The 15184-nt window shown below is 38.7% G+C and overlaps 1 protein-coding gene and 1 non-coding gene across 2 annotated transcripts in view; both read left to right on the forward strand.

Moving 5' to 3' along the window:
• Positions 1-11753, forward strand: part of TTF2 (transcription termination factor 2) — a 39340-nt gene extending 27587 nt beyond the window's left edge. The window contains exons 14-23 of the mRNA XM_067466614.1: positions 550-703; positions 1897-1988; positions 3173-3252; positions 3543-3685; positions 4425-4595; positions 8726-8778; positions 8989-9142; positions 9889-9971; positions 11166-11240; positions 11512-11753. Of these exons, the coding sequence (XP_067322715.1) occupies positions 550-703; positions 1897-1988; positions 3173-3252; positions 3543-3685; positions 4425-4595; positions 8726-8778; positions 8989-9142; positions 9889-9971; positions 11166-11240; positions 11512-11656 (1150 nt within the window). The 3' untranslated portion in view covers positions 11657-11753. The remainder of the gene's footprint in view (positions 1-549; positions 704-1896; positions 1989-3172; positions 3253-3542; positions 3686-4424; positions 4596-8725; positions 8779-8988; positions 9143-9888; positions 9972-11165; positions 11241-11511) is intronic.
• Positions 11754-14786: 3033 nt separating this feature from the next.
• On the forward strand, positions 14787-14869 carry TRNAL-CAG (transfer RNA leucine (anticodon CAG)). The gene has a single exon. It is a non-coding gene; the product is annotated as a tRNA-Leu (tRNA).
• The last annotated feature ends 315 nt before the right edge of the window (positions 14870-15184 follow it).

Consider the following 15184-nt stretch of genomic DNA (forward strand, 5'->3'; position numbering starts at 1 on the left):
CACAACAAAGGCATATTTCTGGCCAGAGTGAAGAGAGAGGGGGGCAGAGGACAGTTCCATCTTGTTTCCTGTGCTTTACTAATAATAGAATAGAATAGAATAGAATAATTATGTATATATATATATATATATATATATATATATATATATAATATTTATGATATTTTAATGTAATACAATATAATAATAATACAATATAATTATATATTTTATATTACATGTAATATTACTAATAATATTACAATATAATGGTATAGTACAAAATAGTAATATATAATACTAATATTGTACCATGCTAATAATTTAATATATTGTATGTATATATATCTTGTAAGCCGCTCTGAGTCCCCTTTGGGGTGAGAAGGGCGGCATATAAATGTCGTAAAATAAATAAAAGAAATATTTCTATATGTCAATGTTTGTGGAAAAAAGATGCACTGTGTGTCTTATGTACAGTAAATTTTAAAAACATAGAAAATAACTTGTTTTCCTGCCTTGCAATGTTAGTGGGACTGCTCCCTTCCACTTACTCCTTTTTTGTCCATCTAGATTCCTTCGCTGCTCTCCTTTTGATGAATTCAAGGTGTGGAGGAATCATGTGGATAACAATACAAGGAAAGGAGGAGAGAGATTGGCTATTTTAACCAGGAGTCTCTTATTGCGAAGAACTAAGGATCAGCTGGACTCATCTGGCAAGCCCTTGGTATTGCCTGGCCTTTTTTCCTTCCCATGCTCCCTTCTTTCATTCCTCTGTGGCAGAACTCCCATTAATAATTCTTTGTTCCCTTCACTAATGACCAGTTTTGTCTGTGTCTATCCGTGCTTCTGAATGAAGTCAGAGAATCCTGCAATGATATAATGAGTGTCACTTAAGTCTGCAAATAAAGGATCCCATTGGCAGACTGAAGTAGCACAGCCTGCTCTCACCACCTTTTTCAACCACACACAACCACCATCTAAGAGATTAGATATTTTAGAAATCCAGGAAAAAAAGCTTCTCTTTCACTGTACTTCCTGTTCTACAAGCGTTCTCACTAGCAAAATCTGATTTTTATTATTGTTGTTGTAGTTAGCATGCTTTAAACTGGAATATATGAGTCTCCATTGCCAGATAATCTGGGATAAGAAGATAATCTGGGATCAGATCCTGGGATATAAGAGCAGTGTAGAAGGGCCCAGGTTAATTGGCATTAGAAGTGAACAAAGTGCAATATATCTGAAAACACATTGCTCTACAGACATTTTCTTCTAGCAGGTAGCACTATTTCAGAGCCTGGGAAAGTTATTTTTTTAGGCTACTGCTTCCAGAATCTCTAAACCAACATGTGGACTGATTGGGACTTGGGTTTAATTTTCCCCACAAAGTATTTTTTTCTTATTAATCTACTAAACAAGATACTTTGGATCTTCTGTGCACAAGAGTGGTTTGTTTTCTTGTTTAGACGTTTCTAGAATTTTAAGTATTGAGGATTTATGTATAGGAGAATTTTCCTCTTTTGGACACACTAAGGCTTATGGTTAGCTGTGGGGAAAATCTAATTAATGTTAAGCTTTGGGGGCTGGATTTGTCATAAGAAAGGAGATTCCATCTGCACTTTAGGAATAACTTCCTGACCGTGAAAGCTGTTCAACAGTGGAACCATCTGCCTCAGAGTGTGGTGGAGGTTCCTTCTTTGCAATTTTTCTGCTTCTTGGCAGGGGGCTGGACTGGATGGCCCACGAGGTCTCTCCCAAGTCTATGATTTTATTATTCTAATTAAAGGAACAAATTTTCCATCTATATTGCACCCCCAGGGCCTTGTAGAACATAAAGCAGTATGTGCCACCTGAAAATCTTATAGGAAAAATGACTTTTCTGCTGATGTCAAATTGTGTTATATGGATTCTTCTGTCTAGGTCTTGCTTCCTCAGCGTCATACTCGTCTGCACAGATTAAAACTCTCAGAGGAGGAACAGTCAGTGTATGATGTTCTGTTTGCAAAATCAAGGTAGGGTAGATCTTTGTGAAAACATTAAGAATGGATTAATTTTTGTGCCCTGCTTGGACTTATTGTGGTGTAACATTCTCTTTGCAACAGCACTGAAATGACAGCATGTACAAAATCCCTTTTTCCATATCATAACATGAACTTCATAATGTCATTATTGGAGCAGAGTGCAATATAACCTAACATGATGTGATACGCAAATGTGACTGTATATTGTAGTTTGGTTTTTAAACTGCTTAATTTATGATATTAATATTTATTATTGATGATGTAAGCCGCTTTGGGTCCTGTAAGGGAGAAAAGCAGGGTATAAATAAAGAGTTATTATTTGAAACACAACAAGATTAGTCCACAGCAAACAAGATCACTATGCTGGTTGTTGTATTGGATCACACGTCAGACACTTCCCAAGTGTCTAGAACTATGTGATGTATAGGCGAATAATGCGTGCTAGTCCCAGGAGGGTGGCCTTTTGCAGCTGACAGATGGTAATTTTGTCAGCGCTGATTGTGTTTAAGTGCAGGCCAAGGTCTTTAGGCACTGCATCCAGTGTGGCGATCACTGAGACGACCTTTACTGGCTGGTGCCAGAGTCTTTGCAATTCAATTTTTAAAGAATTATTATTATTATTATTATTATTATTAACACGAAAGCACATTTTTCTTCTTCTTCTTCTTCTTCTTCTTCTTCTTCTTCTTATTATTATTATTATTATTATATCCTTTCTGATGTTAGCAAGTTTCCCCATTACTGATCATTCAGGTCTCTGTGGTAAAAGTTGCCATCTTGTCAATGTAGTATTTCATGTAGTATTTCAGATTACATTTATTCAGACTTTACAGATAATAGGAAATGTCCTGACTCTGAATTGTGTCCGCCTGCTTTCTTTTTTTATTTTTTTCTTTCCCATTGAATTTCCAACCCTAATAGTTTTAAGGGAACAAAGTTGTTGGGGTCTTGTTTTTGTTTTGTTTTTGCCTTGCTTTCATTTATTATTCCAATAATCCTTGGAGCTCAGTATGCATTGTACCAACAGAAAAAGGGAGGTGTTTGCAATTTGTTGCACGGCCAACACAACTACCTGTGAATCTGTTTCATCTATTTACGTATCTGATTCTGATGCAAAAGTGTGGAGGTGAGCCTGTCTAAATGTCTTTCATGGTGCTTTCTTTGTCTTCAACCAGATCAACACTGCAGTCCTACCTCAGACGACAGGAAGCTCAATCGGGGTCAGGATCAAGTGGGGGTAATCCATTTGATAAAGGTTAGAATTCAAACAGCCTTCTCCTGGTATCTACAGAAAGGTGTGGAGAGGATATGGATGGTCTCACCTACATAGCTTATTCCTCCCCCATCCTGATCTGCTTTTGAATTCATTTTTTCTATAGCCTTGTCTCCCTGTTAGTATAGGATAATAATAGTCTCCAAAATAATGTTTTGCTGCCCTTGCATTGTGGGTCTGTGTGCATTCTTTTTGATTTTTTCATTCTTCTTAAACTCTGATCAACAGTCCTGCTGGTGTTCTGACATTTATGTGGATTTGTCTTTTGATAGGATCACAGAAATTTAGGCCAGATCAACAGAACCCTATGGGAAAGAGCAGCCAAGATAACACCCCCATTTCCACTACCATTCACATCTTATCCCTGTTACTCAGACTCCGTCAGTGCTGCTGCCATCTTTCTTTGCTAAAAGTGGTAAATACACAACGCATCTATGATTGTTGATTGTCAGAAACATTAAAAATTAACTAGGTATTTTAATTACAAAAATGTGAGTCAAACACTGAAAGCATTAAATGGAAGCTGTAGTTCAACACAAGCAGCTGTGCCTGTTGCTTAGTAATTCCTCAGTCTCAGAGAAGCCTGTGTGAGAGAATGCCTCAGTGGGAGAAAGATCTCAGTCTGTGAGAAGGTCTCACAGTGTGAGATAGGCCTTAGTCTGTGAGATAAGCCTTGGTATGAGACCGCCTTGTGCGTGAAGCCCCAGTGTTAAGGTTAACTTTATTTGTGTCATGGAAACCTTGTTTTTGTAAATAGTGCAACTATATTATTTTTCTATGAAGAAAAGCCTCTTCCTATGGAAGAGATAACATTGGTCTGTGTGTTTTTGTTCTTTTTATAACTTTGGGCTACTGGTGCTGGGTCACGCTGCTGCTGATAAGTTACTCCACTGTGTATTTATCAGGAGGGTCTTCTGTTAATAAGCCCACTTGCCCAACAAGGGTTATGGGCCCAGTATAGCCCAGTATAACCCAGTCTAGACCAGTACATCTAAGTCAGCTTGAAAAAATTACATTTTGGGATTATATAAGTGAAGAATCTGGCAGTGAAAGGCCATGCTGACTGGGGGTTCTAAGAATTGTGATTGAAAGAAGTAACCTTGCCATGTTCTTGGTTTTTTACACCATTCAGAGCGCTGTTCTTTTCATTGCAGGCTCTTGACCAGGCGAATCTGGCCAGTGAAGGCATCTCTCTTACTCTGGAGGAGCAGCTCAATGCTTTGACCTTGTCTGAACCAGACAGCAGTGACCCTCAGTCTGTGGTCTACCTCTTTGGTGCGGCTTTCAATGTGGAACTCTTTGAAGCCACCAGGCAGAGCACTAAAGTATGATGATTCAAGATGGAAAAGTTTTGTTTGATTTGTTGAGATAAAATTCCCAGAAATTATAATTGGGGGATATTAGTCCAAGAAAATAAGATGTTCATGTCCTCAAAGGCTGCAGCGATGAGTGGTAACAGTCCCATTGCCCTAAGGAAGAAGAATTGGGTTGCCTCTTTCATCCACTCCATTAGGTAGAAATATGCAGAAATGCAAGTTCCTTTCTTCAGGGATAGCCATTAGGTAGAAATATGCAGGATAGCCATTTTAGTTTGGAATTATCAGTATGCAAAGGAGTTTTGTAGCACCGTAGAGATTAACTCAGCCCCCATCTACACTGCCATATAAAATCCAGATTGTCTTTTTGAACTCATGTAATCCAGTTCAAAGCAGATAAGGTGGATTCAGAAACTATGTAGATGGGGCCTCAGAGAACAAAGCTGGTAGCATCAGTTTTCGTAGACTAAATCTATCTCTTCAGATGCATCTTATGCTACAAGCTTCATTCTCTCACTTAGTCTCTAAGATGCTACAATATTTCTTGACATTTTTTGAGTTACGGTTTTTAATAAACAAAACCCTATAGCTCATTTGTACAAACCTTTTATTTTTACCAATGTGTAATGAGGCATCAACTGTCTCACATTTCTTAGTCAGATCCAATTAGAGTAGACCCAATCAATCATCTGTTTAATGGTGTGTTGATACATAGTTAAGTCTAATGGAGTCAATGTGTCTGCCCTGGTCAGGACTAAAATAAGATTTACACCATTCAGAGCAGTAAATAACGGTTGTTTTTTTTGTTTTTTTTTTGTTAAGGCATGCAGAGTTTCTGCTACAACAGTAATTTTGGAATTCAAAGCTATGTTCCTATAAATTGGGTTGCTGTGAGTTTTCTGGGCTGTATCGCCATGTTCCTGAAGCATTCTCTTCTATGGTAGGCATCCTCAGAGTGGAGGGATCTATTGGAAACTAGGCAAGTGAGGTTTATGTTCAGGGTTGGTGAAAGAACTCTTGTTTGCTTGAGGCAAGTATGAATGTTGCAGTTGGCCACCTTGATTAGCATTGAATGTCCTTGCAGCTTCAAAGCTGCCGAAGATAATCCTTTGGAATGTTAGCTGCCCCTTATTGATTCTTGTCTGGATTTCTCCTATTTTTTTAGTGTTGCTCTTCATTTACTGTCCTGATTTAAGAGTTTTTTTAAAATACTGGTAGCCAAATTTTGTTCATTTCCATGGTTTCTTCCTTTCTGTTGAAATTGTCCAAATGCTTGTGGATTTCAGTGGTTTCTCTGTGTAGTCAGACATGGTAGTTGTTAGAGTGATCCAGCATTTCTGTGTTCTCAAATAATATACTGTGTCCAGGTTGATTCATCAGGTGCTCTGCTATGGTTGACTTTCAGGTTGAATCAGTCTGCAGCACCTTTCATGTTCCTTGATTTGTGTTTGGGCAATGCTGCGTTTGTAGACTTGTCCACAACTGCATGGTTTACAGTAGACTCCTGCAGAGGAGAGAGGATCTCGCTTGTCCTTTGCTGAACGTGGCCTTAGTTGGATTTTCTTAGTGGGTCTGTAGATTGTTTATATGTTGTGTTTCTTCACCAGCTTCCCTATGTGGTCAGTTGTTCCCTTGACATATGGAAAGAACATTTTCCTCTGGGTGGATCTTTGTCTTTACTCTCATGGCTTGTTCTTGGTCTTGCAGCTCTTCTGATGTCCTATACATTCTTCTTTGGGAAAAATTCTGATTGAGATTCTTAGGGCTTGACTCTAAGTAAACAAGCCTACATTTGCATTGCACGATAACCATAGATAAGTGTTGTGCAGCACAACAGTGGCCTATCTAGACATCTGACTTGCACTGCACAACCACATCCTGCACTCTGCCAAGAGAGTCAAAGTTACTGTTCTGTGGAGGAGCAAGAGTAACAAGTAAGCCTTACAAAGCGGAATAAAGGAACCTTAATTTGTTGTCGCATATAGGGTGACAACTATTTCGTCTGCAGTAGAAAGCTGTTTCTCCATTCTAAAACCTAATTTATTAGTGCCATCCGTACAAGAGATATATTGATAACCATTCCACTTTCTATTCATTGTGTGAAGGACATCTGAACATGCCTGTGTGTGTTTTTCTGATCTGTCTGGCTAAGCAACAGTGCTTTAGCCTATGATATAAGCAGGTCTGGTGTGAGAGGATTGCTGTTCAAGTTTTTAGAACTGAGAATGAATAATGAAAGTTCATTATGTCCTGAACTGAACTGAAACACTAGGACAGATTGCTTACTGGAACATGGCCCAGCAAGTTGCCTCACTCCTAATTCAAGTACCGTTTTGCAGTATAGTGTTTGCTTACCCAATGGAGTATATACTTCATGCATTATATAGCTTCAACATGGACATTGCATTTATTTGTGTAGTTAGGAGAACTCAAATATGTTTTAGAACTATACAACTTCATACCGCACACATACCACAATTTTGCAGTCCTCCTCCATTTTGTGGGTCAGTATGAAAAGGCATTATGAAAATGGTATCAATAAAAATAAACAGTTCAAAAACAATTTTAGTCTTTCTTTAGAGCCCCAACTGGGTACTAGCTTATTATTATACTGTAACTCATGAAACATAACCTACATAAATATCAAAAAGAGAAAAGTCCAAATGTCTGGTAATATACACATAACACAACAGCAAGTAATCCTGGGTACAATGTCCTTGTTTCAGGGGATCCTTTTTCAGGTTGTGTTGATTTAAAAATTAACACAAGACTGTCTGTAACAGTCTTTTGGTGTGTGGTTACTTTCTTCTTAAACTCATGGTCTCAAAATCTTCTCATACATTGTTATGGATGTATTGCTGTCTCTTTGATTACACTTGCTCAGTCCTGTTCCAATTCAAGGCTTTTCCATGCTACTTACGTTGCTCATGCAGAGCTCTATTCGTTCTTAGCAGTTGCAAGGACAGTGTACCCAGGATGTACAACAAGAAGATTGGTCTATAGCTTTTTGGATCATTACGATCTTTACCTGGTTTCAAGATGGCTATGACTCTTGCTTTCCTCCAGGTTTTAGGGATCTGACAGAATGTAATGCAGTTGTTCATCTGCTTCAGCAGTCCAGTTGTTGTGTATCTTGATGTCACCGATGACCTAAAGCAAACCTGTCTCTGGGTTTTCCTGGGAAGATCTGTGCAGTGGGAGTTTGCCATTGCCTTCCTCAGGATGTGAGTTGCCCAGGATCAATAGGTTTCCATGGCTAATTGGGGATTTGAACCCCAGTCTAAAACTCAAACCACTGCACCACACTGGGTTTTACTGGACATAGCTGACTGTAGATTAGGCTGGAATACTTTGTTTGGCCTCTGACTAGAACCAGGTTTATGCCATTTGTAATTCACCAAGACAGGGACAACTTGTCTTTTGTTGCTCCAGAAGTTGGGACCCATACCAGTAGATTCAAATGGCAGGAGTAAAAAAAAACCTGCACTTGAACTTTGAGAGGAATGTCTTTGTAATGGTTGTCTTTCAACTGTGAGCTTGTCTGCCTTGGAAGATGGATTTTCCGGTCTAGGAGATTTTAAACAGGGGATGCATGGCCATCTTTTGGGTATGGGTAGTTGTGTATTCCTATATGGCAGGAAGTTGGACTAGATAGCCACTGTGATTGCTTCCAATTCTATGATTCTCTGTTCAGAATAAGTGCCTTGTTTTTCTCTTCCTACTCAGGGCCCTTCCACACAGCTCTATATCCCAGAATATCAAGGCAGAAAATCCCATAATATCTGCTTTGAACTAGGTTATCTGAGTCCACACTCAGATAATGTGGGATTTTCTGCCTTGATATTCTGGAATATAGGGCTAGTTGGAAGGGCCCTCAGTCACACATTCCTTCTTTGTCTCTTGCCTTTTTGGTTACAAGTCTGAGGGCAGGAGCTGTCTTGTTTCTCACTGAATGTATGTCTACCACTTTGGAGCTTTTTGGCTGAAGATGAAAGCACATTTTTTCTACATAAACCTTGCAATTTTCAGCAGAAGGGTTTGCAAACAAGCCTCATTCAACTTCACAGAACTGGAACTAATATCTTGAGTAAACATTCTTGGAATTGGGCTCTAAGCACACTTTCCTCTCATACTTTTAGCTCTCACATCTCTTGGAGGAGTTGAAGGCTATTCAAGGTCATTCTCAGAAAAGGTGAGTATGGGCACACCAGTTCCCTTTATGGGTTTGGAATGCTTTTCTCTCTTCCAATATTGCACTCTTTTGTGCACCAGGATTTTTAAACAGGCCAGTATTATCCAGATACCAGGGAAGATAAATATTGGTATTGGGGGAAGAGGGAGGAATAGTAACTTTTTAAAACTCACCAGACTAGTCTTAATTCAATTTCCTTCCTTTTTAAAGTGTCATTGTGTCTCAGTGGACTAGTATGCTGAAGGTTGTCGCAGTACACCTGAAGAAGCTTGGGCTGAGATATGCCACAGTGGATGGCTCTGTGAACCCTAAACAGAGGATGGATGTCGTTGAGGAATTCAACAACAATCCCAAAGGTCCTGAGGTATAGAAAAAGATCTATAAAGCTGTTTGTTGTAAGCCACCCCGAGTCCCCCTCCGGAGGTGAGAAGGATGGGGTACAAATAAATAAATAAATAATTTTTCTATGCTGCCAGTGGTGCTGTAATTAGATATTAAATTACCACTTGGGATTCAAATAATAATAATTTAGTCCACTATGAAAGGCCCCCTGGTGGTTCAGCGGGTTAAAACACTGAGCTGCTGAACTTGATGACCAAAAGGTTGGTGGTTCAAATCTGGGGAGCAGGGTGAGCTCCCGCTGTTAGGCCCAGTTTCTGCCAACCTAGCAGTTTGAAAACATGCAAATGTGAGTAGATCAATAGGTAGCGCTCCAGCAGAAGGGTAACGGTGCCCCATGCAGTCTTGCCAGCCACATGACCTAGGAGACGTCTACGGACAATGCTGGCTTTTCGGCTTAGAAATAGAGATGAGCCCACCCCCCAGAGTTGGACACAACTAGATTTAATGTCAGGGGAAAACCTTTACTTTTACCTTTTTTAGTCCACTATGTGGTCTAAAAGTTCTTTGTTAAGTCTCCAAGATCCATTTTCAAGTGGTGGGGAGGTCCATGGGGGAGAAAATCCTGTTGTACTAGCATTACATTAAATTTAAACCTGGGATGTCATCTATAGTAACTCATTGTGGTACCTCATCTTCAGTTTAAATCAAGTCCAGTGATAATGGTGTATGTGAAATAACTAGCTGTTTTTTATCATGCTCTTCTCACAGGTCATGCTAATTTCCCTTCTGGCTGGAGGTGTTGGTTTGAATCTGGTTGGCGGAAACCATCTATTTCTTCTTGATATGCACTGGTAATGATATATCAGATTTTGTCTTGAAAATAAGGACAAAAGTTCTCAAAAGAATTGTTTTGCAAAAACCCGGCAGTTAAAAGGATCAGATTGTTAAGTAATGTATCCAGTTTCATATGTTAGCTTCTTTGTATCAATACACTTATACTATTGTACACTTTGAAGATCACATATTGTACACATTTACTGTTATTATTTGCAGTTTAAAGAGTGTAGTTAATTTATATCTCCATACATTAGCTAATTCTGTTTTAGATTACCTCTTAGCTCCTTCAGAAGAAGAGGAAGCAATGGCTCAATTTATCTACTATCTCTTTTCTCTCATACAAATAAGCCAATTCCAAATGCTGCAGGGAAAAGAAGAATGATATTATTGGAGCAGTAGTGGTTGGGAACATTCATGTAGTTACTGGGTTGTTGTGAGTTTTCTGGGCTGTCTGGCCACGTTCCAGAAGCATTCTCTCCAACGTTTCGCCCACATCTATGGTAGGCATCCTCAGAGGTTGAGGGGTCTGTGGGAAACTAGGCAAGTGGGGTTTATATATCCGTGGAATGTCCAGGATGGGAGAAAGCACACATGTGGACTATTTCAACTGAAAGGAGAAAACCATGAAAATGAACAAAATCTAGCTACCAGTTTTAAGAAACTCTAAAATCAAGACAGTAAAGAAAGAACAACATTCAAAAGCAGGGGAATTCCAGGCAAGAAATGATCAGGGCCAGCTAATAACCTCCCAACAAAGGATTCCCCCAGTCAGGAAGCAGCCAGGCTTTGAAGCTGCAAGGGCATTCAGTGCTGATCAAGATAGCCAATTGCAACATTCACACTTGCCTCAAACAGATAAGAGTTCTTTCTCCCACCCCGGACATTCCACATATATATAAACACCACTTGCCTAGTTTCCAACAGACCTCGCAACCTCTGAGGATGTCTGCCACAGATGTGGGTGAAATGGCCATAGAGCCCAGAAAACTCACAGCAACCTAGTGATTCCAGCCATGAAAGCCTTCAACAATACATGCAGTTACTATTTCATTCCAAGCAGAAATAGCATTAAAGTAGAGAAGAGTCTCCAGCTTGCACCTTGGCAATCTTGTTTGCTGAATATTATGTGTGAACTAGAATGTCTGTCCCAACTAAATTGAACTATTATCATAAATGACAAAATGACTGAGCCATTTTCTTAAATTTAGGAATCCAGCATTGGAAGACCAAGCCTGTGACCGCATTTACCGTGTGGGGCAGAGAAACGATGTCACAATCCACAGGTCAGGTTTTGTAATAATGTCTTTTCTCAGCACTATTTGTGTTTAGTTTTTAAAGTGCGATTTCTTGAAATACTATGAACAGGGGTTAAAGTTAGACTGACAAAGTTATTCCACTTTACTTTCCTGTCCATGGTCTGGAAATTCATCTGGCCTTGAGACTGTGATTTTTCCTCAAATGTCATAGTTCAGTTCTGCTCAGTTATTTCAATAATTTCTGCTGGTGGGGTTGCGACATTAACTGTCCTGATCATGTTGTGTGCTTAATGTTTAGGTTTGTCTGTAAAAGAACGGTAGAAGAAAAGATCGCAGAGCTGCAAACCAAGAAAAAGGAACTGGCCCAAAAAGTACTGTCTGGAAAAGGTGACTCCTTCACAAAGCTCACCCTGGCAGATCTCCGACTCCTTTTTGGCTTTTAAACTTTGGTTCCCATTGCCATCCTTCTCTTTTTTTGCACAGCATCCTTTTAAAAGTTGTGTATATAATTTTAATAAAGTCACTATTTTTGTCCTATTAGTGTCTTGTTTTTGTGATTGTATTCTTCAATAGCATGAGTGGGCAAAGTAGGTCTTCTTCCCAGTAAGTCCTTGCGTGCTTTTTCTCTCAAAAGTTCTTTCCCACAGAAGATAGTTTTAAGGCCCTCAAAAACTCATTTTCTTCTTCTTGAAGCCACCAAGAGCATAAAATGGATAATAATCCCTAGACCCATGGCTGAAAAACTCAGCCGGAGATGGATATCCAGCTACTTCCTTGGACTTCAGTTTTTCAGGTAATTTTAGGTGCCTCTGCAGTCCAAGATAGATCCAAAAGGTGGGAAATCACAGCCTGGATCCTCAAACTTGCCCAGTCTTGCTGGAGGAAGAATTTGTCCTACTTGCGATACATTAAAATCTAGGGAGACAGTTAAGGAAATGCCCCATATTGAATTTCTGATAATTAATGTATTTTCTTTATTTCCTATGCCCAATATTGTTCTAAAAAGATGAATACAGTTCTCCATATCATATAAGTAGGGTCAAGATCCACATATTTGAATTAAAAGTCCAGTTGAATGTTTTTGAATATTTACATAAAACGGTAGTTTAAAATAAGACTGTCCAACTCTGATTAAACCATTATTCTAACCTCCTTCAATGTAAATGTGCTTACATATCCTTCCAATAATAAGAAGGTAATATAATAAATGTGATAAAAGTAATAATAATAGAGTAAAATAATGGAAATGTGATAATAATAATAATAATAATTAATAAATAGAATAAAATAAATGTAATAAGAATAAAATGATGTAAATGTAATAATAATAATAAATAGAGTAAAATGATAAGTGTAATAAAAATAGAGTAAAATAATGTAAATGTAATAATAATAAATATGGTAAAATAATAAATGTAATAATAATAATAATAATAATAATAATGATAATGATAATAATAATCAACACCGTTGCTCAGATGATTCATTGGAACTTGTGCCACAAATACCATCTGCCTGTGACAAAGAACTGGTGAGATCACAAGCCTGAAAATGTTACAGAAAATGAACACATGAAACTACTCTGGGACTTCCGAATTCAGACTGACAAGACTTTTGGAGCACAATACTCCTAGCCTCACAAAAACCAAGTATGGATCGTTAATATCCCAGGCGACAGCAGGATTGCAGAGAAACAACTGGAAAAGCCGACATGATATGAGGATTTAAAGCTCGAACTGTAAAGACTGGCACAAGCCAGTCAAGGTGGTCCCAGTGGTGATCAGCACACTGGGTGCAGTGCCTAAAGACCTTGGCCTGCACTTAAACACAACCTGCGCTAACAAGATTACCATCTGCCAGCTGCAAAAGGCCACCTTACTGGCATCTGCACGCATTATTCACCGATACATCACACGGTCCTAGAAACTTGGGAAGTGTCCGACATGTGATCCAATACAACAGCCAGCAGAGTGACCTTGTCTGCTGTGTACTAATTTTTGTGTGGTTCAAATAATAATAATAATAATAATAATAATAATAATAGCAGAGTAAAATAATAAATAACTTTGACTTGAGTATAAGCCGAGGGGGGATTGCAGCCTAAAAAAAGGGCTGAAGAACTCGGCTTATATTCGAGTATTTATGGCAATAGGAATTCATCTCTAAAAATGGGAAGTGATCTTTTTTGCCTTGTCTCCTGTTTTCAAATTGTGGTAGTCCCTGTATCAGGAGCAGCAATTGCTCTGTCCAGAGCAGGTATTGAAGCAGCTACACTGTCTCACTGCATGTGCTGAATGACCTCAAATAGCCCCCATCAGAAGTAGGGCACCAAAATACAAACTCAGCAAGTTTGCTGTTGTATCTGGTCTCTCGGCCTGTTCAGATTATTGCACGCAAGGGTGGCCTCAATGCTGAGTCCGTGTATACAAACATATCTTGTAGCACCTTTGAGACTAATAGAAAAAGATGCAAGATAAACTTTCACAGAATTAGTCTAATATCCTAGATGCATAGACTTAATTTAGGGTGCATCTATACTATAGAATTACTGTGTTTTATACCACTTTAACTGCAATGACTCAATGCTATGGAATGTGGGACTTTGCTGAGGAACCAGTAATCTGGCAGAGAAGGTTAATGGCCTTGCAAAACTACAACTCCCTCATCTCTGTAGCATTGAGTCATTGCAGTTAAAGTGGTATAAAACACAGTAATTCTATAGTATAGATGCACTCTAAGGCCCCTTCTACACTGCCATATAAAGTCAAGATTATCCGCCTTGAATTGGATTATATTAATTTTATTTATTATTTGTTTACCGTATTTATATATCGCTTTTCTCAGCCCGAAGGCGACTCGAGGCAGTTTACACTGCACAATTCGATGCCCCCCAACATATAAAATACAGTTAAAAACATAGCATATAAAATATAGTTTCATAAAAAATCAATAAAATCATATATCCTTAATGTCTCTTTACTTTTTTATTTTATTAATTATCGTGTCAGGAGCAACCAGACATTTGTATTACATTTTTAACAAAACAAACAGACAAAACACAAAGTTTGCAAGCTTGGTAGTTGATTAAATGTCCTTTGACCACGTCTCTTTACTGAAATCACTATTCAATTGCATTCCAGTGTAGACTCATATAATCCAGTTCAAAACAGATAATGTGTATCATCTGCTTTGATAATCTGAATTATATGTCAGTGTAGAAGGAGGGGCCTATATATTTTAATTCCTTGGTCATTTTGATTCTGAGAAGGAAGAATACTACCTTTAAAGAGAGATATTTCTGCATCACAGTGTATTTAGTCTCTAGTTAGGCAAAAGACTTCAATCTCCAGTATATTTTACCACTGAATCAAAGGGAATTAAAAGATTGGCCGAATGCATTGTGTTCCCAAGGAGAAATTCGAACATATGTAAGTATTTTTTTAAAAAGCAAAACCCTGGAGTAGGTGGCTTTTCCAAAAGCAGTCCAGAAAATCTACATGATGTATAGTTGAGACATGTAAATAAACGTCATTGTGCCTTTAAATATCAATTTTTAGGGAGGCTGTACTAGTTGTCAGGATGGCCGAGCGGTCTAAGGCGCTGCGTTCAGGTCGCAGTCTCCCCTGGAGGCGTGGGTTCGAATCCCACTTCTGACAAATCAATGTTTTTGCTGCTTCTAACACTAGCAGCTGCCTGCTTTCAATCCCACATACTGGATCTGAAAGCAAGCAAACGGGTCAAAATCTTTCTGAATTCCCCTATTGCTCGGTTCAAGGTTGTCTGTATGCACAACTCCTTCTCAATTTGATTCTATCGATTGCTGAGCATTGATTATTGGAGGGAAAGGAGAGAAAGAAATGCCACTCTGCACATGCCCAGATGCACTAGTACAACCCCAAATAGCACCTATCTGAAGACAGAGGACTGCAAGAAAAGAAGACTGGCTGTGGTTAGCTTGGAGTATTTACAAA

Source organism: Anolis sagrei, chromosome 3 (genome assembly GCF_037176765.1).
Source record: "Anolis sagrei isolate rAnoSag1 chromosome 3, rAnoSag1.mat, whole genome shotgun sequence".
Classification (NCBI taxonomy): domain Eukaryota; kingdom Metazoa; phylum Chordata; class Lepidosauria; order Squamata; family Dactyloidae; genus Anolis; species Anolis sagrei.